General features: G+C 46.6%; 1 protein-coding gene across 1 annotated transcript in view; it reads right to left on the reverse strand.

The window, feature by feature from the left end:
* The window catches only part of RNF19A (ring finger protein 19A, RBR E3 ubiquitin protein ligase), a 51,378-nt gene that overhangs the window by 9,633 nt on the left and 16,087 nt on the right, over nucleotides 1-25,658 (reverse strand). The window contains exons 3-6 of the mRNA XM_026050025.1: nucleotides 9,598-10,356; nucleotides 4,852-5,060; nucleotides 1,712-1,856; nucleotides 1,012-1,174 (exon numbers count right to left, since the gene is read on the reverse strand). Coding sequence (XP_025905810.1) covers nucleotides 1,012-1,174; nucleotides 1,712-1,856; nucleotides 4,852-5,060; nucleotides 9,598-10,193 — 1,113 coding nt within the window. The 5' untranslated portion in view covers nucleotides 10,194-10,356. The remainder of the gene's footprint in view (nucleotides 1-1,011; nucleotides 1,175-1,711; nucleotides 1,857-4,851; nucleotides 5,061-9,597; nucleotides 10,357-25,658) is intronic.

Consider the following 25,658-nt stretch of genomic DNA (forward strand, 5'->3'; position numbering starts at 1 on the left):
AATATGAGAATCCAGAATGAGAGGGTCACAAAAGGCACCACAGCAAAAGGTAAGAGCACTTGTTTGAAAGAAAAGGCTGAAAAAGGATAGGCTGGAAGATCCTGCCTAGTAGCAGCAACTTGTGAGACAGACAAAAAAACCACCCAGGACACAAAGATGCAGAATTATAGGTAGAAACCTGTACCAGTSACTGTGAAAATTCATGTTGGTAAAAGCAAGAATAAACACATCCTATGAGTAAATTTTTCAGCACGTGCAACTCAGTTTAGCACTCGCTGAACCAAGTCGTAGGTTCAAAAAGTCCATTTCCAAAAGATGCAAATAATTCACTACTCTTTCTTGAATTACAAATAGAAGTTGAAAGGGGTAAGAAAGGAGAGAAAAAAAGTAATTCCAACTTGCAATTTGGCATTTACTTTATACTAGCAGCCAGGAGTTTCTTTCTTGAGAGAAAATGCATTAACTGCCTTGTTGCTACCACAGTCATTTCTGGCCAGTTCAATGATTCAACAATAATATGACAATAGATGCTTGTGCTGAGCTCCACGGGGCAGGCTGGCCAGAGGCAACTCAAAAGCTGCCAAGTTCCAGCACCGAAATGGGTGCACACACCCCTAGCCTTTTGATAGGGGAACAGAATTTTATATTCAACTGCTGGCATCTATCTGCTTCTAAGAAAAATAAGAAGGATTTTCCTGTGACCTCCCCGTTCCCCTGAACATTTGATTCTAAGGAAAGCAGGGGGAAACTCGGAGATTAAAAACAAAGCAGTTTTCAAAATGCATGCATTTTTATATGCTAAAACACAAATCTGTTTTTCAAAGTTGTTTCACCTGTACAAAAAGAGAAACTACATTCGGATAAACTCTGTACAAAGCTCATACAGAGGTTTTCTACACGATCCCTTCATTTTTTGGAAAAGGTGAGTGAAAGCAGTCAGCTGAACACACACAGTATTAGCCTGCACACTAATAAAACCTGAGGCACAGCAGAAGTTGCAGCACGTTTTACCTTACGTCCCACGTACACAGGAATTCCAATAATCATAGCAGGAATCGCAATGCCAGCTATTAATGCAATTCCTACAGGAGCTCCCACAAGTGTTCCCAGCTGCCACAGTATTTTCTTCTTTCGGCTCCACGGCTTCTTTCCCCAAAATGTGCAACCTGATGGGCTAAGAGAAAGAAGATGTAAGAAAATTGTAAAGAAATTGCAAATCAGTTTACATAATTGTACAGAACCAAACTATTCACTAGGTACAGAACTACAGATCCTGGAAAGGTTCAAGATATATATATATGCATTACAAAGACCAAACCACCAATTAGCTTTTTTTTTCTGTTTTTAAGTTTTTAGGCATATTATGAAACATACTAAGGAACTTCTTGTTTACTGCCACACACCACTCTGGCTCACAGGTAACTTGGTATCAGAGTTGTTGTGTTGCTTAATACGAATATAATACATTAAGACATCATCTAATCTAAAATATTTCACTGTGTTAAGTACAAATTTCACACACAAAACACTTGAAAAACTTGAAATAAATTTATTTCAAGTTTGACTCAAATATTTGCAKGGAAAATCAAATTCTAAGATACAGATGCTTCAGCTTTGATCCTCTACTCCAGTAGAAAGCAGAAGAAATTTACAGTACCCTCTACACACTTCAGAGTAGTTATCAATCACATTGAATTTTTTCTTAACATACCTTAAATAATGTAAATCTGAGATCTCTTTCATACACAGCCAACAGAATTCACAGCCACAGACAGCACAAGTCATATGATTGCAGCTCCCATCATTCATTTTTATTATATAAGCAGCACAGCGTGGGCATGGCTTTATATCATCAGCTGTTTAAAACAACAAATATTCAGATCATACCAGTTCTTAAGGCGAGTAGATTTAATCAAAATACAGATAACGTTTCAATCAGTTTTCCCGAGTATCCGGAAGATGGAAAAGCTTTATAATAAGTTTGCTTTAACAGATCACGATTTGGGAATGAATTCTTTGATAGCCATTTGTAGTCGTGTGCTTCATATTGAGCGGAATGAATCAAACCAAGGCACACTGCATCGCGTTCCAGTAACTGCACACATGCTCTTCAAGGATTTCCTAAGCCTAATGCAATATATACTGAGGATCCAGGCATTAAATATGTATGCTAATACAGAACTGAAAGCACTCTTTAAATAGAATCCTCTTTTACATTTCATGCTGTTATGAATCTTGTTCTAGAATATTCAGTCCCCACTCTGTTATTGCTTCTTCCTATCTTACATTCACATCCCCTTCTACATAAGATGAATTTCCCTGGTATCACCAGCCTCCTTTTGATTCCTCTTCCTAGCCTTACTTAACACTCATTCCCTCGGAAAAGAGGTATTCTAGGAAAAAGGGAATGGGGGAGCCAGTCCTTGCTCCTAAGTGAGACTCAGGACTAGGGGACAGGCTCAGCAGGACTAGGCTCAGCAGGACTAGGGATAACTGCTTACTTGGAACAGCAAATGCAACCTGCAACTGCTGGTGCAGAAGAGGGGCTCCTGCTGACAGGCTCTTTGCTCCCTTTTCCTCTCTTTGCGCTACCAGGTAGGAGAGAYACCTGCTCCGAGGAGGATCAGGGAGGTGTGGAACAGGCAGAACGAGTCCCGCCACCCTGGGACAGCGAGTCATGGAAGCAGCACGTTGGCTGCTGCCAGAGGAGAGATGTGCAGCCTGTGGAGCCAAACTCTTCTCAGGGGTGGCCAGTGACAGGACAAGCAGTCACGGGTGCAAACTGAAACACAGGAAGTTCCATTTCTATGTGAGGAAGAGCTTCTGTAGAGCTCAGAAGGTGGTGATCAGTGGCGCTGAGTCCAGTTGGAGGCCTGTAGTTAGYGGTGTCCCCCAGAGGTCAGTCCTCAGTTCAGTCCTGTTCAATTTATTCATCAATGACCTGGATGAAGGGATAGACAGGACCCTCATCCAGAGGGACCTGGCCAGACTGGACAACTGGGCAGGGAGAAACCTCATGAAGTTCAGCAAGGGCAAGTGCAGGGTCCTGCACTTTGGCAGGAATAACCTCRGACACCRGGACAGGCTGGGGACTGACCTGCTGCAGAGCAGCCTCGCAGAGAAGGACCTCAGCATCCTGGTGGACAACAAGTTGCCCATGAGGCAACAGTGTGCCCTGGTGGCCAGGAAGGCCAATGGGATCCTGGGCTCCATTAACAAGACCGTCTCCAGCAGGTCAAGCGAGTGGATCATCCCCCTCTACGCAGCCCTRGGGAGGCCACGTCTGGAGACTGTGTCCAGTTCTGGGCTCCCCAGGACAAGAGGGATGTGGAGCAGCTGGAGAGAGTCCAGCGCAGGGCTRCGAGGATGATCAGGGGCCTGGAACATCTGCCCTGTGAGCAAAGGCTGAGAGAGCCTGTTCAGCCTGGAGAAGAGGAGGCTGAGGGGGGACCTGATCAGTCCTGATCCCTATCAGGTTGCACCTGATAAATACCTCAAGGGAGGCTGTGAGGAGGAGSGGGTGGCCTCTTTTCAGTGGTGGTCACTAGCAGAACAAACGGCCACAAACTGAAGCACCAAAAGTTCCCCAGGAACTTAAGGAAAAATTTCTYGACAGTGRGGGTGMCAGAGCCCTGGCACAGGCTGCCCAGGCAGGTTGTGRAGTCTCCTTCTCCGGAGGTCTCCAAACCCGCCTGGATGCCGCCCTGTGCCCCGTGCTCTGGGTGTCCCTGCTGGAGCAGGGGGCTGGACTAKATGATCCTAGAGGTCCCTTCCAACCTCAACCACCCTGTGATTTTGAGAGGCACTAACTGGGCTATTCACAGGGTTCTTTGCAGCAGGCATGGGGCAGGGGTACTGCTATTTGTGCCGCAAAAGACAATGTAGCATTAGGGAACTTATTTCAAAATGCATTTAAACACCTGGACAAGAGGCCGACTTTTAAGTTAAGATGTGGTGCCTTAAAAAAAAATGAGACACCAAAACAGTGAAATAGAGTCTCCCAATAATAGAGCTGGATTAAAGAACTAACAACTGTAACTGAACTCAGGGTGCAAGAAGGACTTTCATCTGAATATCTACCTAGTTTGGTCAGAGAGTCAAAATTTGGCAAACAGATTTGAGTTTGCTGAAACTCAGATTCAGTTCTTATCAACAGCAAACTGGACTCTTGCTCTGCAAACTACTACTCTGAATAACTCACCCTTTTTTTTTTTTTTGGTTACAAAACAATTTAGTTTTCAGAAGCTGAACTCATTTGATCTCTGCTAGTCAACAGACATAAGCAGTTTACTGAAAAACAGGAATTAGTCAGGTAGCTCCCTGTGAATGAGGGCCATCCTCTGCGTAAGAACAGCTAACAAACACAGACGCAGAGCATCAGAGCTGGAAAGAGACCAACAGCCTCCCTGAAAGTGAAAAATCAGTGGGTTTTTCGTTTTATTTACGACAGCATTTGTTACTCCTAACCTTATGAAATACCCCCTACAGCAGAGGAAACAAACGTGCCCAGGGTGTTAGCAGTGCAAGTGAGCAGTGAAGTCAGCCTGCTGAACACCAAGTGCTCTGCACCACGTTCTTTACACTTCACGTCTCAGCTACAGAGCAGGAATTTAAAAGGCCAAAAAGCCTCCGAGATTGAATCCAGGTGCTTTGGTTACCAAGAATTTCAAATATTACCAACAGAAACTGGAGATCCAAGTCTTGAACTTGAGAATGTGAATTCAAGTCCAACACTGTGCATTTCTCATCTCTGAGGCACAAAGAGGCGGCAACAGTTCCCTCCTTCCAGAGGGAGTTGTGCAAAGGTGGGAGTAAGGCAGCGTACGGCCATTGTAYGCGGATCATAAATACCTGCTGCTCCGGACTCCTGGCTGTAGCTAATGGAGGAGGAGCGGATTGTCCTCAGGCGCAGGCTCTGGGCTCTCTCCTGGCGGGCAGCATCGCACGTCTGGTTCGGATGCCAGATCTGCTTGCAGTGGTAGCAGAACTCGGTGCCGCAGCCTTCTCGCCCGCACGTGAGCTTGGGGCAGCTGGCACACCCGAAGGCGATCACGGCGTATCTTGGGTGGTCAGAGAGGGGCGAGAGAGGTCTGTTAATCCAAGAGGCTGTGTCCGGAGCGAGGCCGGAGGCCACTGCGGCGCAGGGAGCAGCAGGTGACCGAGGCCGCTGTCCCCAGGCTGCTGTCCCCTCCGTCCTCCCCGGGCACCACTGGCACCGGTTCATGGCACATGGTGCACCGGTGCAACCGGTGGCCGCCCTCCCGCCTCGTGCCCCACGCGCCGCTGCTCAAATGTTTCACCTGTGGCAGAACCGCCGGTTAGAAGGGAGAGAGGACAGAAACTAGAGGTATTTACACAATTTTAAACCTTCCAGCAACATCCCAAGCACTAGCGGCCCATCTGCACTTGAGGCTTTCTATAGGTTGCAAATGCCTGCTAAGCCATCTGCAATGTAATCCAGCACCCAAAGCCACAGAATCACAGAATATTCAAGGTTGGAAGGGACCTCCAGAGATCATCTAGTCCAACCYYYCTGCTCCAGCAGGSACACCCAGAGCAYGGGGCACAGGGCGGCATCCAGGMGGGTTTGGAGACCTCCAGAGAAGGAGACTCCACAGCCTCCCTGGGCAGCCTGTGCCAGGGCTCTGKCACCCTCACAGGGAAGAAGTTCCTCCTCACMTGGAGACAGAACTTCCTGTGCTCCAGAAGCCTCCTGAGCTGACACCTCATGGTATTCTGGTATTTTACTGGTTGCCTCTTACTGGTATTTTACTGGTTGCCTCTTACCATGCACACTGGTCTTCCAGAGAAGCATTTGTTTCACTCCTTACATTTTAAAGCAGCAAAACAGCAGTGTATGTTTTACATATAAGCAATTAGTCCCTCCGTCACTAGCAGAATTTCATTTTTTTTGACAATGTAAAAAGGTRTTTGGGCTCCCATTACGTTCACTTACCACCTTCACTGCAATAATGCTGCTGACCAAAAAGCTCCAAAAAATAGGGAGACTTTCAAAACAGCTACATTATTTTAATCCAATGCTATATAAACAAACAATTCCACCCTGTGATSCTATGGTTTCCATAAATCACTAGAGCTTAAACTAGGCCCTGCATTAAGGTTTGCATTTTGAAGTTCCCAGGATTTGTGCTTGACATGATTCATATGAACAGTGTCCCCCAAATATAGGCTTATACAGGCCTATAAATAAAGCACGGTTCAAGTTTATTTAAATCTTGTAAAAGTTACCTTATTTATTTAAGTTACTAATCATTATTTTCCCTACCTCTTTTATAGCAGTTTTACAAAATTCAGGTGAAATATTCCACACAGTAATGATTGCTAAAAATAAATAGATGTTCACTCAAATATTTATCTAAAAACTCTGCTCTTTTCCAGTTGGTAAATCTGAACCTCTGTAAATCTTGCCGGTGTCACGAAGGTTTTAAAACAGCTTGTTAGAGGTTCCCTCCTTCTAACWGTTCTGCAAAAACATATGAGCTTTCAAGCTGTAATTTATAGATGATGTAGCTACAAATAAAGTGACATATGTGCCTAGCTATTTTCAAACATTTCTAACTTTCAAGCGAATATAGTTTGCTATACTGCTAAACTCTGCCACTGACAATTTAATTAGCTCCATTTTCCCCACTCAAAACGACTGAAGAGACAGGCCCTCCTGTACCTACACAGAGGGACTCGGATCCAAATGTTTCTGCAATGCAAAGTCACCAAGGTTTTACTGCAGAGGCTACAGAATGATGCAGCAATTTACATCCTTCCTCCCATTGCTAAAGAAGCAGACACATCCTTGGAAACACTCCCTGGCTGGGACACATTTATTAAACTGCATTTAAAAAGTTACCCTTTGAGCCAGAGCAAATGTTAGGCTGAAAGAAGGGACTAACCAAATTCAGACTAGCAGCAAACAAAAAGCAGAGACTAAGAGTGATTCATTGGAGAAGGATGTGAGGGTAGGAAGAGAGAAGGAATGAAGAAGTTTTATTCTTTTGACTGATCAGTTTTTTGGGTTGACACAGGCAAGAAAATCTAGAATCACTGCTCTCTGCTAGCAAGGTTAGCAGTGTAACTCCTGAGCAAAAACATTAAATAATTCAGAATGGAGGACTATTAAATAAGCCAGAATAGAGGACAGACACACTATGAATACCAATTCATTCAGGCTTATCAAAGTGACATCTGAAAACCTACGTGGTGAAACAGAACACCCCCAAAATTCATCTGGAAGAGAGCCCGAGTGGTTTTCCCATCTGTGTCCCCTCCCTGAGGAAGGCTCAACGATTTGCAAGTGCCCTGCAAAGCCAGAGCTAATGCCTTGCAGATGGAGCTCGGGCTGTATGACCTGTACGGTATGTCAGTGATCTGTTACTGTTTGGATGGGGTTTAGTTTGCAAGAAAAGCTGGGAATGGGAAGCTGGGGACGGAAGGACCCATGACAGGGTCCCCTTCTGGGGTCAGCTCTGGAGACCCCACAGCTACGTGGGCCAGGGCAGGACTGCTGCAAAACGGCAGCAGCTTCTCTGCCATTCTCTCCTCCCGAAATTGCAGTGACTTTAAAAGCATATGTATATAAATATATACATACACATAAAAGTGTATATACTTTATATATATATACACACACATACACACAGAGATGAAAGATATATGCTGCTTAAGCATTATTCATGATTTCCTAAGAAATAACACAAGAGGCCTGGATGGAGGAAACTATTATTCTTCACTGATTTAGCTCTCCCTGCCACCTTCCAAGACAATCCTGCCCCTCTAGACGTCCTCACAGCTCCTGGGATTAACTGCAAGTTAAGGGCGCTGCATCTAGGTCCTTCATGGGAATCTTGACTCTAGAAGCAGGTCAGCTGCTGTCAGAGCCCCAGTGCCTCCTGCCAGCACTGTACATGAAAACCCATCAGAAGCAAGTAACCTTTCAATTTAATCAGATACTGTACAAGTGAATTACAGTTGCCAAAGCTGATAGAGAAGCGTGACTCCTGTTGCACCACCTGGTCACTCAGTGTCTGCTGATGTGGAGTCCTTGCACGTTGTCTTTAAACGATGCTTGTTAAGGAGAGCTGCTTGGTGAAAAGCCAACTAGTATTGGCTAATTCCTAAGATTCCCTAAGTCTCACCTCTGTACAATTCACCTGTGTAAAGCACCTCCCTATCACACAGAAACGTTACGACAAAGTGTGCAGCAAAGGTATGTGGCCAGGGCTGCCCACATCACATAGGCTTGTTTGCTTTGCACATGCACAAACACTGACACAGTTGAGCTAGGGGAGATTCAGGTTAGATATTAGGAAAAAATTCTACATGGAACGAGTGGCGAAGCACTGGAAGAGGCTGCCTGGGAAGTGGTGGATTCCACATCTCTGTCAGTGTTCAAGAAACAGAGATGAGGCTCTTAGGRACATGGTTTAGCCGAAGTGATGTTGAGGGGCTTGATGATCTCGAAGGTCTTTTCCAACCATGACGCTTCTGTGAGTCCGTAAGTAACTCCAAAATTCACGCAAACTCTTCTTCCCTCAAGCTATTCTTCCCTCAAGCCATCAGTCGTCCTCCTCTGCTCAAGCCCTGCCACAGCCCAAGGCCACCCAGGTCACGGACCTTCCGACACTCAGCTCTGGACTCTCCCTCAAGTTCTCCACTTGGGATACGCTTCTCCTGGAAGCCCTAAGCGGACAGCGCTTCTCCAGTGCCTGCTTTTGACCCGCATGAGCAAAAACAACACTTAAAAATATTATTTTTAAATACTAAATTTAAATTTGAAAGCATAGTACTCAAGCCTACTTTAGTGAGAATTCAAATTGGTTGTAGAACTGTTTAAATACTAAAATAATGCCAAAATGTTGCTCTGGTAATGAGCAGAAACCAGCTGATTACAGCGTCACATCACAACCCTGCTTACAGGCATCAAGTGCCTCAAACAACTGCAATACAGAAGATATCAGAAGCCGGAAAACACTTTCCATTCAAACAAATCTTCAAACATATTTCACACTTAAAAATKATGCTTTCATAAACAGTCTAAATTAAAAATATAGTAGCACTAGCATTTGATCTGACTTCCATATTTTTTGTCTGTGTTGCCTTGGTAGTGCAATATCTGATTTTCTCCTAGCAGACACATAGCAACCACCTGCCAAGTTTCAGAAAAATCTCCAAAATTCGCTACAGAGGAATCAAAAAAARAGAAGCCTATTTGAGGAAGGATTTTGTTCTTTATTTGAGTCTCCCTTTTTTAAGCTACTGGTAGAACATACCGCAAAATTTTAAAGCAAAGCAATTAACTCTTCAAAAAGAAWAATGCTTCTGATAAAGCAATAAATGAAACTAAGTATGTTCCTTCAGTCTAGGTAGTGATCCAGTCTATATCATCTATGTAAGCATCCAATTATAAAGTGCCTGTTACGTTGCAGTTGTATCAATTACACTAGAAATGGATCAGATACCTAGATAAAGCAGATGTACAGGTAAAAGTGATTCAGCAACAATAATATTAGGTCAAGAAATTCTATATGGCTTGCTAAAATGAAGGAAAAAAAACAAGGAAAAGATAAGAAACCTGCCACGTACCCACAGTCTGGAGCTGGACACCACCTGCAGTCAGGATCCGCAACCAGCCACCGCCTAAGCATGAACTCCTCGTATTTTTCCATCAAGACGTCATCGTTTAATATCAACCGAATATCGTGGGGATTAAAGCGTTCCGAGCACTCGGGACAGCTGATGTTAACTCTGCTCTCGGAGATCTCTATCCGGAGATACTGGCGCAGGCAATCCACGCAGGACCTGTGGTGACAGGTCATGATCTCGGGGAACCTGTCCTTGGAGTGCCGCAGGAGGCACAGGGGGCACTCCAGGAAGTCTCCGCTCGCTTTGCCGCTGGACGTTGTCCCATTATCCGAAGAGGTACACGTGGAGAAAATGGAGTTCTTGTCCGTGCACATTTCTGAATGAATGCTTTCAATGCTTGCAATGCCATCGACACCTCCGTTTAGATCCCTTGACTTGCGTTTCGTGTCTTTTTTCCTCCGGAAGAGAGAGCCCAAGGAAATTCTTCTTTTCTTTGGGGCCTTTTTCACGGAAGGCAAACTCACGGAGGAAGCCGAAGACTGCAGGTCCCGATCAGAGCCCATCTGCCGATGTAAACTCATGTCTAGATCACTCATCAGAAACAGGCTAAATTCCGCACACAACCCCAATCATGGTTAAGGATCAGAACACTAGAGGATACGTGTGCTTAAGCCATGCTGGTAAGTAATCCAGTTGGAGAGTCTTCCTGCAGAAAAATTCTCACACAGCTGCTTTCAGCAAGTTCTTCACAGAAGGTCCCTAGATAGGAGAAAAGAAAAGGAAAAGGTGGATTAGAAGTCACATTCATGAAAATTTTGCAATCTTGCCTGTGAAAAGCAGGGCACTCTGAAGACTTGCTATTCACATCAACTACCACCTTCTCCTCACCATGTGAGGGAATACTTTTCTTCTTCTCTCCCCTATTAGCTCCTTCTCACTTTACCAAGCCTGAAGAATCCCTAGAGGCAAGGACCAGCACGTGTCAAGCAGTGCTGAGAACTGCATCTTCATTCTCCTGCCCCTCCGAGGTGTGTGTGCACGTACAGAAATTACCATCATCCAATATGACAACTAAGTAGACAYGCAAGTTCTTCTACAACGCACGGTGTAACAGGCTTACAGCATTGTAAACTTCTCTACCTATTTTCCACGTGTGTGATAAGGTCATTCACAGAACCAATATAAGTTCTGTTACCAGAAACGAGAGATATCCRTGCATTTTTTAAATCCATTTAGACTACCAGCAGAAATCACTGTGATTAAATAGCCTAAGATGCTCCCAGATATGAAGGGTTCACTGAGAAATAAGCAGCTGCACATAAATATGCAAAGCATCTGAATATTTCAGAAAAAGAGAGCTGCAGAGTGAATAAGTAACAGCCAACGCTGCATTGCTCTCGGATTTCCATAGTGCAAGCCAAGCAGACTCTTGAGTTAAGGTGATGCATCTCAATTTTTCATGACTCTGATTAAAATGGCCCAAAAAAGAGATTCTTATTGCATAGCAAGAGTCAAACAACCACTTCATACAAGTCTCTGATGATCCATCTCCTGTCCTTAACTGATTGCTTCTCAAAGGAGAAAGAAAGGTACTTTCCCTGTTATGATCTCACAGAAGTAGCATATCTCCAAAGGAAAAACACTAGCTTCCCACAAACATRCCGAGCATTCCCACTTCTTGGCAGTTTATTTTTTCCAGAAATACTCGCCCAACCCTTAGCAAACTGCTCTTGAGAGCGAAGGACAGGGGTTTCTCAGGAGACATCAGTGCTGCATATCTGGATGCAGCCACTGCTGGCACCGCTTTTTTTCTCAGCGTTTCCAAGCCTGCTTCCCAGGAAGGCACCTGCTGGGTCTTCCTGATTTTACTCGAGTACAAGAACAGTAAAACCTGAGCATTAAAAAGAGTGGAAAACGAGTATGAGAAGAACGCGCGGGACCCTCCGACGGTACAAAAGGGCGATTCCCAGCGTTAGAGGCTGCAGCTCCCAACCTGCTGCCGTGTCGGGCGTCAGGAGCGGGAACGCTGCTCCAGGGGGACCCCCGGGGCAGGATGGCCACGTGCACACGGAGCGCGGGGTTGTCCGGGGGCTCACGCAGCTCCCGGGTTTAATTAAAACAAAAAGGAACTTTTTCAGCTTAATCCTAATCCAAAGCCATCTCGGGTGCTTCACCTCCATGCGCTCCCGGGGCTCTTTTAGCACTTCACAGCTGCCGTTTCTCACGCAGCGGTTACAACATTCCCTCATTCCCGGGGAAGGAAAGGCGGAGCGCGGAGGCCACCCGGCAGCGGGGCGCAAGGGAGCGCCGCTCTCCGGAGGCGCTCGGCGTCGCTCCACACTGGGAACATCCATCAGCAGGCACAACCCCTGTCCCTGCGGCCGAGGAGGCAGCGGGCTCCAAGGTCTGGAGCTGCGGGGACAACCCCGAGCGCGGCCCTGTAACTACGCGCGAGGAGACGGACAGCGGTAAAGCATTCACCTCGGACGAGGCTTTCTCCTTTAATGGAGGGAGCAAACACCGGGACGCGGCCCAGGCCTGCTCGGGAGGGGAGGAACGCGCCGGCAGTGCTCCTGCCAGCTTCAACAGATGGACAAGATCAAGCGTAGGGAGGCCGCTCCAGAACCCGCTGCGCTTCCTAAACAAGCAGGACTGGCCCTGGCTGCGAGGCGAGGGCCGGGGCTCTCCCGGAGCAGCAGGGCGCCCTGGTGACGCTGGCAGCGGCGCTCGGGCTGCGCTTTGAGACTACAGAAGCTGCCAGTTACTTCAGAGCAACCAACAGCTACTCCTGCGAGGTTTAAAAAGCCAGCCTTCAAYGCCATGCTCTTCCTTTTATGGCAGTTTTGGATTAGTGACGTTAACAGATGACCTCACTGAAGCGAAAAGATGTAGGAGATGATTGATTACAGGAAAACTGAAGACAAATCCTGTAAGAGATGAGAGTTGCACAAAGCCATAAAAGCCTCTCGAGCGCCATACAGAGCCCTGGCCRGCTCCCATACTGACCAACCCAACCGGCATCTGCAAGCTGACAGAGAGGGAGAAATGTCTCCTGTGGGAGAGCAGCACAGCACAGAGCCTGGGCAACCTGGAGGAGACGACGGCCCGCGAAGCCAGAAGGCTTGGAAGGAACCCAGAGCTAAGGGACTTGGACCTGTTTAGCCTGGAGAAGAGAAGGCTGAGAGGATATCTGATCAGTATGTCTCGGTGCATGAAGGGGGAATGTAGGGACGAAGGGTCAAGCTCTTCTCAGAGGTGGCCAGTGACAGGACAAGGGGCAATGGGTAYAAGTTGAAACCCAGGCAGTTCCATCTGCATGTGAGGAGGAACTTCTTCCCTGTGAGGGTGMCAGAGCCCTGGMACAGGCTGCCCAGGGAGGCTGTGGAGTCTCCTTCTCTGGAGGTCTCCAAACCCGCCTGGATGCCGCCCTGTGGCCCGTGCTCTGGGTGTCCCTGCTGGAGCAGGGGGTTGGACTRGRTGRTCTCTAGAGGTCCCTTCCAACCTCAGCCATCCTGTGRCTCTGTGAGCCGAGAGCTGCTGTTGTGATACTGCATGTGAATAACCTGACTTGCAGAGACAGCATTTCTTTCAAGTGCTCGCTCAGACTGCCACGGGTTTTGCCAGGGATACAGAAGAAACCAGCAAGAAACGAGTGATGAGGGTGGAACAGCAAAGCAAGAAAAACAAAGAAAACCCAATTAGCAGAATGACTCCTAAAAACGCAAGCTCGTAACTATCCCCATCAKTTCCTCAGAAGCACTTTGAGCCTGTGGAAAAGTCACAGGTTTTGGCTTCCTGCCCTGCCTGCACCTACCGCAAGAGAAAATTGCCCGAGTTCTTTGAATTCTCGTCRAGCCACAGACGGCCGCAAAACACCATCAGCCACGGCACAAAGGCCCCTTCCCACCAGAAGGCTTCCAAAAGCACAAATGATGGCACAATTCACATGGAGCTTGGTCTATCTCTTCCTTCAGGAATCTCCCCTATATTATTTGCTGGGGAAATYTAACACCGCTGACACAGTTCACTTCCTTCTGCAACTCTTTTCAAGCATGCTGCTATAAGCAAATGCTGTTGCTGGCCATGAAACAGAGGAGGCTGGAAAGCAAAGGGATAATATTCAATATAAATGGTGTAGGACAAAGGTCCAAATCAGAAAATGACAGGGGTGACAAACATCTGGTCTCTCGCCCTGTAACCTATCCTGTGGATGACTCAACTTCAAAACTTTTAAGAAATAAATGCTCTAGGACAGCKAGGTGTAACCATACTGATTTTGCAAGAAGAATAGCAGGATAAAATCTGGCTTCCTGTCAGGAACCTCGGAGCAGYGAGGTGCGCTCCAGCTCAATGGAGCGGCCAGCCCAGAGCCTGACACACACCTGGGCAAAATAAAGGTGCGTTTACACGTGCATGTAGGAAAGCAAGAAAAAAAACACCAAGAATGATGGACAGATGGAGTTATATCCCCACTAAAACCCTTAAACATTCCCTTCATGCCACTGGTACTTAGAAGACATATTCTGACTTTTCCTGCTGCAAGTCAATGCTCTTCATTTTAGCCATTTCCTCCTCCTGGTAACTTAACTGAGCGCTAACTTGGAGTTGTTATAAGGAAAGCTGTTTCTTGATTCAGGCTGATAATAGCTTCCCTCTAACATCTATTTGGTCCAACATCTACACTCTGGAGCTCTATTACTCCAGCTTAACACAAGCCACCCAGCTCCAAGATCATCCTGTGATAACGTGGGATCAGATCTGAAACACGTCCTGCCTCGCTATCGTAGGGTCYGGGCCCTGTTGTGATCAGAGGGCAACCTCAGAACTTCTCATCCAGGACACTTCTCCTCCAGGACTAGGACTGGAAACACCTACAGAGCACCTTGCTCTTCTGTTCCCTGCTAAAGAAGTATCTATTCAAAGAGAGCAAATTCTTGTGAGACACGAAGCAAATGCACCTTGAACAGATTAGGTCTAATGCAAATCTAATACATGCAGATGTGAAATATCTGCTGCTTTTCATCCAACTGGAGAATAGTATTTGCTTTTTGATTTTCAACATATTTCTGATCAGATCCAGACACATTAGTCAGATCCAGACTCATGTAAAGCAGATTGGGCAGAAAAGGTATCTTAAAGATATGTAGATTATTTTATGTCGTAAGAACCACAAATTAAAATAGAATAAAATATAGAATGCATAAAAATATACAAAAGCTGAAGTTATTAAATGCCTATACATTTTATTTATAAAACCTAAATGATTCTTTAAACAGCAAAGAAATCCCTTTAAAAAAACCCACAACACTCGATTACTTTTTTGCAGGCCCTGGTTTAACTAATAGAAGTCTGATATCACTAAGAATTAAAACAGAGTGAGCAATCAGTCTTAAAGTGCTCAATGCTAACAGCTCTGTGCTTCTATGGTATTACATCCCATTAACAATAACAAAAATCTCAATAAATAAGCATCAGGTCATGGTAGGACTGCTAGAAAAAAGCGGGGGGGGGGGTGACACATAACTTGGATTCCTAATAAAAGGTAAAAGGAGTTGATGGAATTGAGATTAAACTGAAAAAAATCTAATTAAGAAAGTTCACAGATGAGAAGATTTCTCAAGCTTTASAAAAGAAAACTATCACTAAGTCAGGTGCTCACCAAACACATACAGTGATTTGTTATATTATGCCAGGGTACAAAAATACAAAATATTTCATAGAGGGTTTAAACCAAGTTGAGCTCTGCAAAACCACTATAAAAATATTGGGGTAAATTTTACTCATTATAGGTTTCTTTTCAAAAGAGGGCAATACTAAGACTTTTTTATTATTACTATTTTGATCTAAGCAAGAAACACTTGTGATCCCTTAAACACTTCTGGATACAAAGGAAATTCCATCTGCATGTGAGGATGAACTTCTTTCCTGTGAGGGTGCCCGAGCCCTGGCACAGGCTGCCCAGGGAGGCTGTGGARTCTCCTTCTCTGGAGGTCTCCAAACCCGCCTGGATGCCGCCCTGTGCCCCGTGCTCTGGGTGTCCCTGCTGGAGCAGGGGGTTGGACTGGATGATCTCTAGAGGTCCCTTCCAACCTCAACCATCCTGTGATTCTGCAAAGAGATCCCTTTACTCCCCATCCTACTTAGTTCTGAGAACMKTATCTGTGAACGACTCACTTTACACACACAAAATTTGGCCACTAACATTGTTAGGAGAACCGASAAGCCGAGAAGYSTTCTTCACTCAATTAGGCGTTCACTTCCTTACATATAGTGTGCACTAACGAACCATCTATTGCTGGGCTACCAAAACCACACCTGGGAATTCAGGGATGAGRTGATGCACCTTCCAAAGTCTGTCTCGAGAAGCCTCAAACTTCACACAACTTCAAACAGAACAGCTCTAGCAAAATAATTTCCTCTTAACTTAGCAAGTTGAGAAGATAAGGAGTTGAATTGCCAACAAATCTCACTTTGGAGTTTGTACCCGTGAAGGTGCTGACAAGAGTTTGGACACCAGCTCTGCTCTGGTGTAGACGTAAGCACAAGAGACTAAGCCCATCGGACCCAAATTGAATGGGTGATTGGATATTACTGAGTATCAAACTACCCTATCAAAAGCAGACAAAGGCTCCYGACAATTCCGCCACCACATGTAACCTCTTTTTAGCTGTTATCTACTCTTCATCTGGGATAAAGATTGCTCTTTATTTGTCAAGATCTATTGTTTCAGAAAGAAACAATGATTYTCCCTAATCAACTAAGTCTGGATTAGTACTTAATATTCCAAGTCACATTATGAAATAACATCTAAATTTTTTACAGAAATTAGCACACGTGAAGATTTCAGGAGGAAAAAAACAAGCACTTGGGAGACAGAGATACTTTAATCTCTTAAAAATCTGAATGCTCTACTGTTATCAGGTCACAGTTTGCTCTGCTTAACACTTTATTTTTCCCGCAAAGTCCTGTGTCAATTATCTGGAAACGCTATTGTCACTTAGGGAACAACACAGTATTGTCTGTGAGACAATGAAGCTAAGAGACGGGCTGTGAAGCCCTTGGGCTCGCAGACTGACTGGCCACCCCAGCCAGGGCCAAGCTCCAACACTGCAGAAGCCCCTAAAATCCACGGATATTTGCCCCGCTATTTCAGAGCTCACAAGGGCATGTAGCACGTGGCCTGGCAGCCAGGGAAGTCTCCAAGGGTTTCTGAAAAAAGCAAACAAACAGAACCCTCCTTGCGCGTCTTCCTTAGAAACCGAGGCGCGATGCATCCTGTATCGTGTGTCTGACAGCTGCTGGGGGAGAGGAAGTCCCGCGAGCCGCTCYGCTCATCCCGAAAGTCTCGAGCGACTGCCTGCCGGCTCCGGCAGCGCGGCTCCCCTCGCCCTTGGCGGCCAGGCCCGCAGCTGACACGGCTTGTGCCCCCCTTCTTACCTCCATCATCCTTTTAAAGCCTCAGGCTACTCCACATGTGCCACAGGGCTGACACAGCAGGCAGAGCAGCCTCAGCACAACCAGGAGGCTCCTTCCCTGCTCCATGGGACCCTCCTGCCAGCGAGTGGACACCCAGCACGGGCACCACCAACCGCCTGCGGTACCTTTAGCCCACCAGCATTGATACGGTCATTTTAATCAAAACACTCGCTGTTTCTCGACCGACAGAAAGTGTAAAGAAAAATATCCTGCATCAAAGAATGTCAAGAGTAAGGGGCAACGGATGTAAGCTGAAACGCAGGCAGTTCCATCTCCACGTGAGGAAGAACTTCTTCTCTGTGAGGRTGACAGAGCCCTGGCACAGGCTGCCCAGGGAGGCTGTGGAGTCTCCTTCTCTGGAGGTCTCCAAACCCRCCTGGATGCYGCCCTGTGCCCCGTGCTCTGGGTGTCCCTGCTGGAGCAGGRGGTTGGACTRGATGATCTCTATAGAGATCCCTCCCAACCTCAGCCATCCTGTGATTGAGGAAGAATCATTGAGAAGAGTTCCTTTTTTTGGGTGACCTGCCTGGGATGAATAAAAATTAACCTTTTTACTGTATACGCCTCTGGAGGTGGGAAAATTGTCTTTTAATATTGTAACCACCTTAGGTACAGTCAATACAAAAGAGCCCAAAAAAGCTCCGTTTCCTGCACCGTCACCAATCCTGCAAGCAGAAAACACGACACCTCTGACTGCTTAGATCATTCACAAGAGCAAAACTCCTCCAAAACGAAAGCACAACTTGCACAAGCTTCCCGAATCCGTGCATGTAACAAATGCCATCTGTGTGCACGTGTGTCATGGAGCCGCTGCAAAGAGTCATGGCTCTGCACTGGCAGGGCCACGGAGGACGTGGCCAAGCTCAGCTCCCGGCTGCTGCTGGGATTCTCTCCCTTACACAGGAAAATATCCCTGATCAGGTGACTGGAGACATCTTTGAGTTCTTGAGTTTTTCCCTTCATCCCTGGATGCCCAACCTCTGCTTTCTGGAGGGGAAAAAAGTATATTAATCTTGAAAAAGAGTACATTAATCTTGAAATCTCTTTGCCTCAGAGTACGAGGTGCTGGAAACTGTTCATATATCATCTCAGCCCTCTGGGAACGCTATTTTACCCATTCTAGATACAGAGACGCTTTGGATAAAACAAACACTCAAAAGATGCTCAAAATTAGCTTTAAGAGAGTGAGTTACTGAAGGGTTTGCCATCTCCCCTGAGCGAGATCAAGCTCCGTGGCACGACCCCACACAGGGATGGAGCAGGGACGTGGGCAGAGGCTCCGAGAGGAGCTGCAGGCATCAACCCCACGTGAGGGCTCAGAGCCTCCGGCCCTGGGGAACCAACAGCCCTGAGCACAGCTCCGATGAGATGAGTCTCACACAGASAGCAACAGCCTTGGAAAACACAAGTCAGCACAAAACTGCCAGAAAAACTTAGGCAACCGAGTGACCAATCCAAGCCCGTCTATTCCAGCAGATCCGTGAGGGAACAGGAACTACAGCCACCCCCTGCTTTGGTGCCACAAGCACCAAAACCATCRTGACAGAGTCCACGCACAGCCCTACACCAGCCTGACCAACCACCCCTGCTCACTCCTGAGCTGCATTAGTGCAAATCCCACTGCAAAACGCTTTATTCCACTGCTGCCCGACATCCCAACCCATTCTGTTGACACACAAACGTGGATTTCTCTTCACCCGTGTGGGATTTTGCAGCAAGTCTGTTCTGTGTTTAACGACAGCTCTGGTTAAACTGGCGCAAGYTTGAACGCAGACCAAGATCCCGACAGAACAAACAGACAACTGGAAGAAAAAGAGACAAAAACAAAGGCAGGGAAAGGTCTAGCCAGGGAAACAAAAATAACCCGCCCTGACAGGAACGCTGCCTCCAGCTTCCAGACAGGAAACACTCACTGCCTCCAGAAAAAACGTTGGCTTCCGAACGGCAAATATCCCGGGAAAGTTCTCGCAGCCCAAGCGAACGTAGGAAGAAGGGAGAATGCTAGAAAAGAGGGTAGAGGGGAAAACTGGCCAGCTGTAAAGCACCTCACATTGCTGGCTACTGCTTTGGGGTGGAAAGCTCATTTTGCAGACWGTTTTAAGGGGGGAGAAAGGAAAGCAAAGCAGAGAGTGCGTGGGCTGGAGATGTAGCCCATGCAGAGCAGCCAGGGCAAGAGAACCTGCAACCCTCCCTGGCCTAATACATGGGGCATGGGCTAGTTAAAAAGCACAACACAAGGGAGGGAGGGGGAAAAAAACTAAAATTTGAGTGCTACTCATCAGAAGTACCTCTGTTGGCATAACTATGCTGGAAAACACCGCGTGTGCCAGCGTGAGCTTTTCTGCCAGTGCATTTATGYCACCTACAACAGAACCACAGGCCCCGCAGACAGGCACTGTGCTGCTGCAGCCCGGCTGCTGCAGGCTTTTGCTGAGCAATGCAGCACAGCTGAATTTCTCTGTTGGTCTCAAATAAGTTGGTCTCAAATAAGTTGAGCCAACAACAAGCAGCGCTCAGAGGTTTAATTCGGTGCTTAATGGGGGAATATGAAGTTAGAAGGAGTCACAGGGCACTGAATAATTTTCCTCTGACTGTTGGGAAGGACATGAAAGGTCTAGAGCAGGGCTGAGTGCCACCATTCCCGAGCAATTGCCAGAAAGGAAAAAAAACAACATTTCCTTCATGAGCTTTAAATTAGCAAGTTCCATCTCCATAGGTAGACCCATAACACAGTGGGTATTTTGAAATACAACTTCCCTGCTGTCTTGCTTTGGAAGGGATTTATTCCTGGGCACCCTCTCCCTCCACATGCAGAGTCCATGCAGACTACGCTTCACTGGTTGTTTCTGCCCCCCGTTACCTCGTAAGGAAGGAAGCAKCATTATTTAGGGCTCCTTGGGGGCAGCCTGTGATACAGCAGCCGCTTCCAACAGTTACAGGCACAGGAGAAAAAAAAAGAAACAAGCAAAATACAATTCCTGAAAAAAGCTACTGTGCTTTCTTTTYCTTCAGTGCTAAAACAGCTAAGCATTTTCTAATTATAATTTCCAAAGCAGCGCATGCTATTTCAGCCTTTACGGGCAAAGCAGGCTTGTGGTTTTTAAATGGTAACCCTGGTACATGTCTTCAATTACACCTCTTCTAGCACAACCCAAGTAAAAGCAATTCTCTTATCTTTTCACAAGTCCAACCTAAAAGCTTTCTAGACCACAGAAACATAAAATTTGTTAATCTAAGTACAGAAGGAATAACAGTTAGAAAGGAGTAATCTGTAAAAGGCACAGAAGCTCTTTGCTCATTTCTCAGATGGCTTCAACCCTCCAGCCTGCCTGGGAACCTCGAAGGGCACCCAGAGCCCCWGGCTCCCCAGAGGGGCTGGGACCCCGCTACGGTGACACAGATACCAAATAGGAAAGCCYGAGTGTGAGGGGCAGTTTATTTCCAAGGTGAAGGTAGATATTTTGAAATGAGCAGTACAAGTCAATCCTGTGTGTATCTTAAAAACAAAATACCACTTTAGGCAGGTCCTAAACTCACAACATGCTGTGAAGTCCCTGCTTGCCTGCTTTCTATCTGGAAGTTGAGAATGCCAAGTTACAGTAAGTGATTATTGATTTCCTCCTTTTTTCCACACTGAAAATGGCTGGAATTCGAAGTTAAAGAACTATTATGGAGATCCCTGCCTAAGAACCTACAAGCAATACCCTGCAAGCCAGAAGCGGTAGATACAAATATTTACAATCTCATCTCCAACGTTCATAACGAAAAATGAGAAAACCAATTTTGCCAAGTGTATTTTCCACCCGTAAAGACCCGGGCAGAGCTCTGGGCTCAACGCAGCGCCTGAAGGCTCCTCTCGCTCCCACGTCCCGCCTGCCGCTACCTCTAACGGAGGAGGGGACTGAACAGGGAGACTGAACGAGGGGAGACGCGCAAGGCAAAACCTTCCCTCTGCTTTGCTGCCATCAGAGCTGCCAGCAGATGCTGTGGAAGGAGCTACGCAGCCCGACGGAGCCGCAACCCAACTCAGAGCCACAAAGCGAGCGCGCGAGGGCAGGCAGGTGGGAGGCTCAATCCAACCTCCCCAACAGGGAGGGCTGCGGTACCAGACACTGCATTTTCCTGGCATCAGGTGGATTTTCCTGCACTGGAGGGAGGCAGCAGGAGCAGCAGAGAGCTGAGGTAAAGGAGCAGCTAACAGCGACTGGGCCCCCGCGCTTCGGGCCAGCATCTCCCCACCTGCCTGCAGCAGGACCTGCTCCTGACGGCTCCACAGGGAGCCGGAGCAGGCGGCAGGGCACCCGCCTCCCCTTCAAGAACAGAACAGATGCCTCGAGTGAGCAGCGGTCGCTGGAATTACCTGATGGGGAGAGCGGAGCCAAAGCGAGCGGTTTGTGCGCTATGGATTTCCCAGGCCTGAGGGATTTCTCAGCTGCCGGCTCCTGCTGCGCCCGCGGCGGCGGCAGAAACCCTCACGCGGCTGCTCGAGGCACAAGCAGCCCCACTAGAAAGAGCTCAAAAACTGTATTAAAGGCCTCTTTCCTCCCTTACCTTCCTGCAAGTACCACAGGTCACCTCTGCTCCAATCCAACACTSGACACGCTTTGAATCTTTAATCAAAAGGTTAAATATTTACCCTAAACAAGTGTGCACGGGCAGCAAGACAGGCTGGTAAACCTGACACGGAGTTTCAAATCCTCGAGCGCCAAAATGTACGCGAGGGCGYGCGCAGTCCCCTCGCTAAAGGAGGGTCTACACAGCAGTTTTACCTCCCCACATCCATACATACAGAAGGCTCCTCCTTGCTCTCCTGGCAGAGCTGCTATCTGACAGCTAATGCCACATCAGACGGAGGAAGAGAAGCCCAACAGCAAGGCCCGAAACAGATTTAAAACATGATTTTTACAAAGCCGCTCACAAGCATTCAAAGGGTGGTGACATTTAGCTGCCACCGCCGCTGTCAGCRCATCTCGGGTTTTGAACAAAATTCAGCTTCTGGGAGGAAAAAATAAAAAAAAAACCTGACAGATAAAACTGACAAACCCGAATTGTTGTTGACGCTCAAACCTCAAAAACCTCAAACCTAAATAATCCAATAATCAGAAGAGTTCCAGGGTTCACACTCCCAGGGCCATGTGAGCTCCTGGATAACCTGGTGACACTTCCTGCAGCTCCAGTTCCCCAAGACGCCCCACTGCAGCTCGGGGGCCTGGGACCTGGACAAACCCACACTTGCCTTCGCCACCTCCCTTGCAATCTGCTCGGACACTGTGCCAGCTACTCTGAGGACAGGCCAGCAAACCCACAAGAGCCCTTCCCCTCAGCTCCACGGAGCGCTAGGCCCTGACCTCAACCTTTCTCTTGGCTCTGGAAAACAAATTCAACAAATGAGCCTATTTTGGGCGGACCCCACTAAAAATCTAAGGTTTTAAARAAAAGCAGCATTACCATCAGCTTCTGTCTTTGGGCAGTGGAGAATTTCCTGCAGCAAAACTGAAATACATCAGTATAAGGGAGGCTTCTTCCAGAGGGTGCTCCRTAATGCAGGACTAACTTCCACAGAACAAACAAATACCCCGGCCTGGGCGACTGCCCGAGGTTCATGGTTCAAAACACACTTGAGCTTCGYTACAGCGCAACACGCATGTGGTCTCCTTGCAACAGCTACCATGAGACCAGAATGAATCATATCCTGGAGCGGAGCCAGCGTGGGGAATAGCACCGGCCCATATCCTTGTTACGGAGGAATGCAAGTCTCCAAAACAACGGGTTTTGTCGCTCATCTGCTCCCACTGTGCAAAGAAAGAGTTAATTAGCTTTATTTTTCAGCAATTCTGAAGTTTAACAACCTCGCTTGAAAAACAGGGTGCATAAACATCAAGAAGTTTCAGTATTCTGTAAATAAAATATTTTCATCCAACTTTCGACTCTTTAATTTTGGTAAGTTGTTAAAATTCTTTTTTTTTTTTTTTTTAAATGGTTTGACAGTTATTTAGAAGTTTCAAGACTGTCTTGATTCAAACAGTAACTACTTCAGCTAGTTAGGGTTTTTTTTTCCCCCCTCCTCTCAAATCTGCAATATTTATGCCATTCCACTATATTAACTCTGTTTTCAGTATGGAGGATTTATGGCCTGTTCTCTAATAAATTACTCAAATCTGTATTACAGAAATGAAACACTGAAAAAACATACATAACTGAAAAAATATTCAGAAATTAATTTTGAAGTTCTTATTTTTGAGAGCTCCTCCCTCCTTTTCCTGAAGTCTTTTCTGTGTTTTGCCTGCTCACATCATTTAGAAAAAAGTCCCAATCAGCAAAATAAGGTATTCCTGATAATCTCCTTTTCATCCTTATTTTTCTTACCTTTTTAATTTCTAATTTGCAAACTCATTGTTTAGCACTTCTAATCTTCAACCGCTCATTGGAAGCATTCAGGTATTAGGTATTTTCAAGGGACATGCATGATTCCTCACTCTTTAAAACTGGATAAAACTATGGAATTATTTTATTACAAGCTTATAGCTGATATTACAAATGAATTCTGCTGAGAAGAACAAAGCTGTCATCATCTACCAAAATAAAAACATCACCTCGTAGCTACCAAGGTTTTATAACTGAGAGCCCTGCACACTGGCATTTAAGCACACTAAAAGCCAAATACATACCCAAAAAGTATTTTAAAAACAAAATACTAAAGAATATGAATAACAATTATAAATAAATGAAGTAGAACAATGATCTGCCAAGCCAACACTGATGTCACCAAAGGATGTCCAAAAACAAGCTGTTCTGACTCACATTACCAGCCCTAACCACGAACACCAGCCAGCTCCAACTGCAGCTGAAGCATGTGCAGCTTGAAGCTTTTCTAAACAACTACTGGTCAGGCTGACATACTAGGCTGATAACAGCTACTTTTAAAAACACACCACTTTTTAAATTGTATCAAAATACAAATTTAAATATAGTTCAAATATGCCTACACTTCCCCTCTAGAGTYTGGAGCAGCTCCATGCACATTTATGTTTTTTAAGGGGAACATAAAAGGAAGATTGTGTGCAGAAACAACCAGCAGAGGAATATTTTGCACAATATTCTTTATTTGCACAATAAAGCGTCCAAAAACTAAGGATGCCAGAATGCAAGTTGTCCATAAAWGATAAACTGAGCTTCATCCTCTTCATCCATTAAGGTGCATCAGCTACAGCATGAACTAACTGCAAGCTTGGCCTCAGCAAGCAGGATGGCTGGATAGTCGTGTCTGACCCTTCCACCACTCCTGGAGGCATCAGGAAGCCTCTCTCCCGCCTGCGACGGAAATGTGACACTCTGAGCGTTGCTGTGAGTTGATGTATAGGTTAAGCAGGGCCTCCTAACCCGAGCAGTTGCTGTTTGCTATGGGGGAAGGAGCCAGGCAACACCTGGTAGATGAACTCTGCAAAGAGAGGATGCAGGAGCTGCGCTGCCTGCAGCTCCCTAAGATGTTTCTAACAGACTTGTGGCTTCCAAAGCATCCAAGAGCCAGTCTTTAAAGTGCTGGTGTGAAATCCGCATGGCATTTTTGTGATGGAAGATTATTTCTCCCTATTTCTCCTGATTTACAAAATGAGAAACAGATATTAAGGCCAAAACTGCTTTCTGAAACAGGATTAAGGCACTGCAGGCTGCTTAAGTTTTAAAAGCGTTGCATGTCTTTATAGGATTCYATACGTTCAAAGCTTATGCTGAGCACTTACACGTGCAAGTATCCCCAAACCAACCAATTCCCAGCTGCCTAAAGAGGGGCATTAAGAAAAACAATTTAGGAGTCTGGGAGGGCCCTAGGAGGAGGCCATCACAGCCAACTCGCTCTGGTGAGGCCTTTACCTCAGCACTCTCCAAAAACGTTACCTGCAACATTTCAAATGTCAACAAGATTCCGTTCAGTGCTTAGGGCATGATTAGGAATGTTATGCAAGTGTTTCCTGATTTAAGAACAGCCAGGCACTGGATGGGAACACCAACCTAGTGTTAACTAGATTTATTTACTTACTTATTTGAGATTTCTAGCCCCGTACCAGTGCTGATGAACCGAGGGAGCACCAGGACAGCAAGGCCAGAGGGCCGGCCCGCCTCGAGGGGCCGCAGCCTGCGCGGGATCCCCTCCGTGACTCCCCGCTCACACAGGGCCGCGTGCGGCTCGGACGGCTCCAAGCTCCACCGGYCTCCCCAGCCCTGCCTATCCAGGAGCCMATCCATATGGTGGTCAGCGATAGGACAAGGGGAAATGGGCATAAGCTGAAACACAGCAGGTTCCATCTCCAGGTGAGGAGGAACTTCTTTACTGTGAGGGTGACAGAGCCCTSGCACAGGCTGCCCAGGGAGGCTGTGGAGTCTCCTTCTCTGGAGGTCTCCAAACCCGCCTGGATGCCGCCCTGTGCTCTGGGTGTCCCTGCTGGAGCAGGAAGGTTGCACTAGGTGATCTCTAGAGGCCCCTTCCAACCTTGAATATTCTGTGTTTCTGTGATCCCTGCCTATCCAAGAGCCAAAGCCACATGACAGCCCATGGGGGCCAGGTGCTGGTCAGCMCCTTAGCAGCAGGG

Source organism: Nothoprocta perdicaria, unplaced genomic scaffold, assembly GCF_003342845.1.
Source record: "Nothoprocta perdicaria isolate Ctin4 unplaced genomic scaffold, notPer1 scaffold_64, whole genome shotgun sequence".
In the NCBI taxonomy this organism is placed as follows: Eukaryota; Metazoa; Chordata; class Aves; order Tinamiformes; family Tinamidae; genus Nothoprocta; species Nothoprocta perdicaria.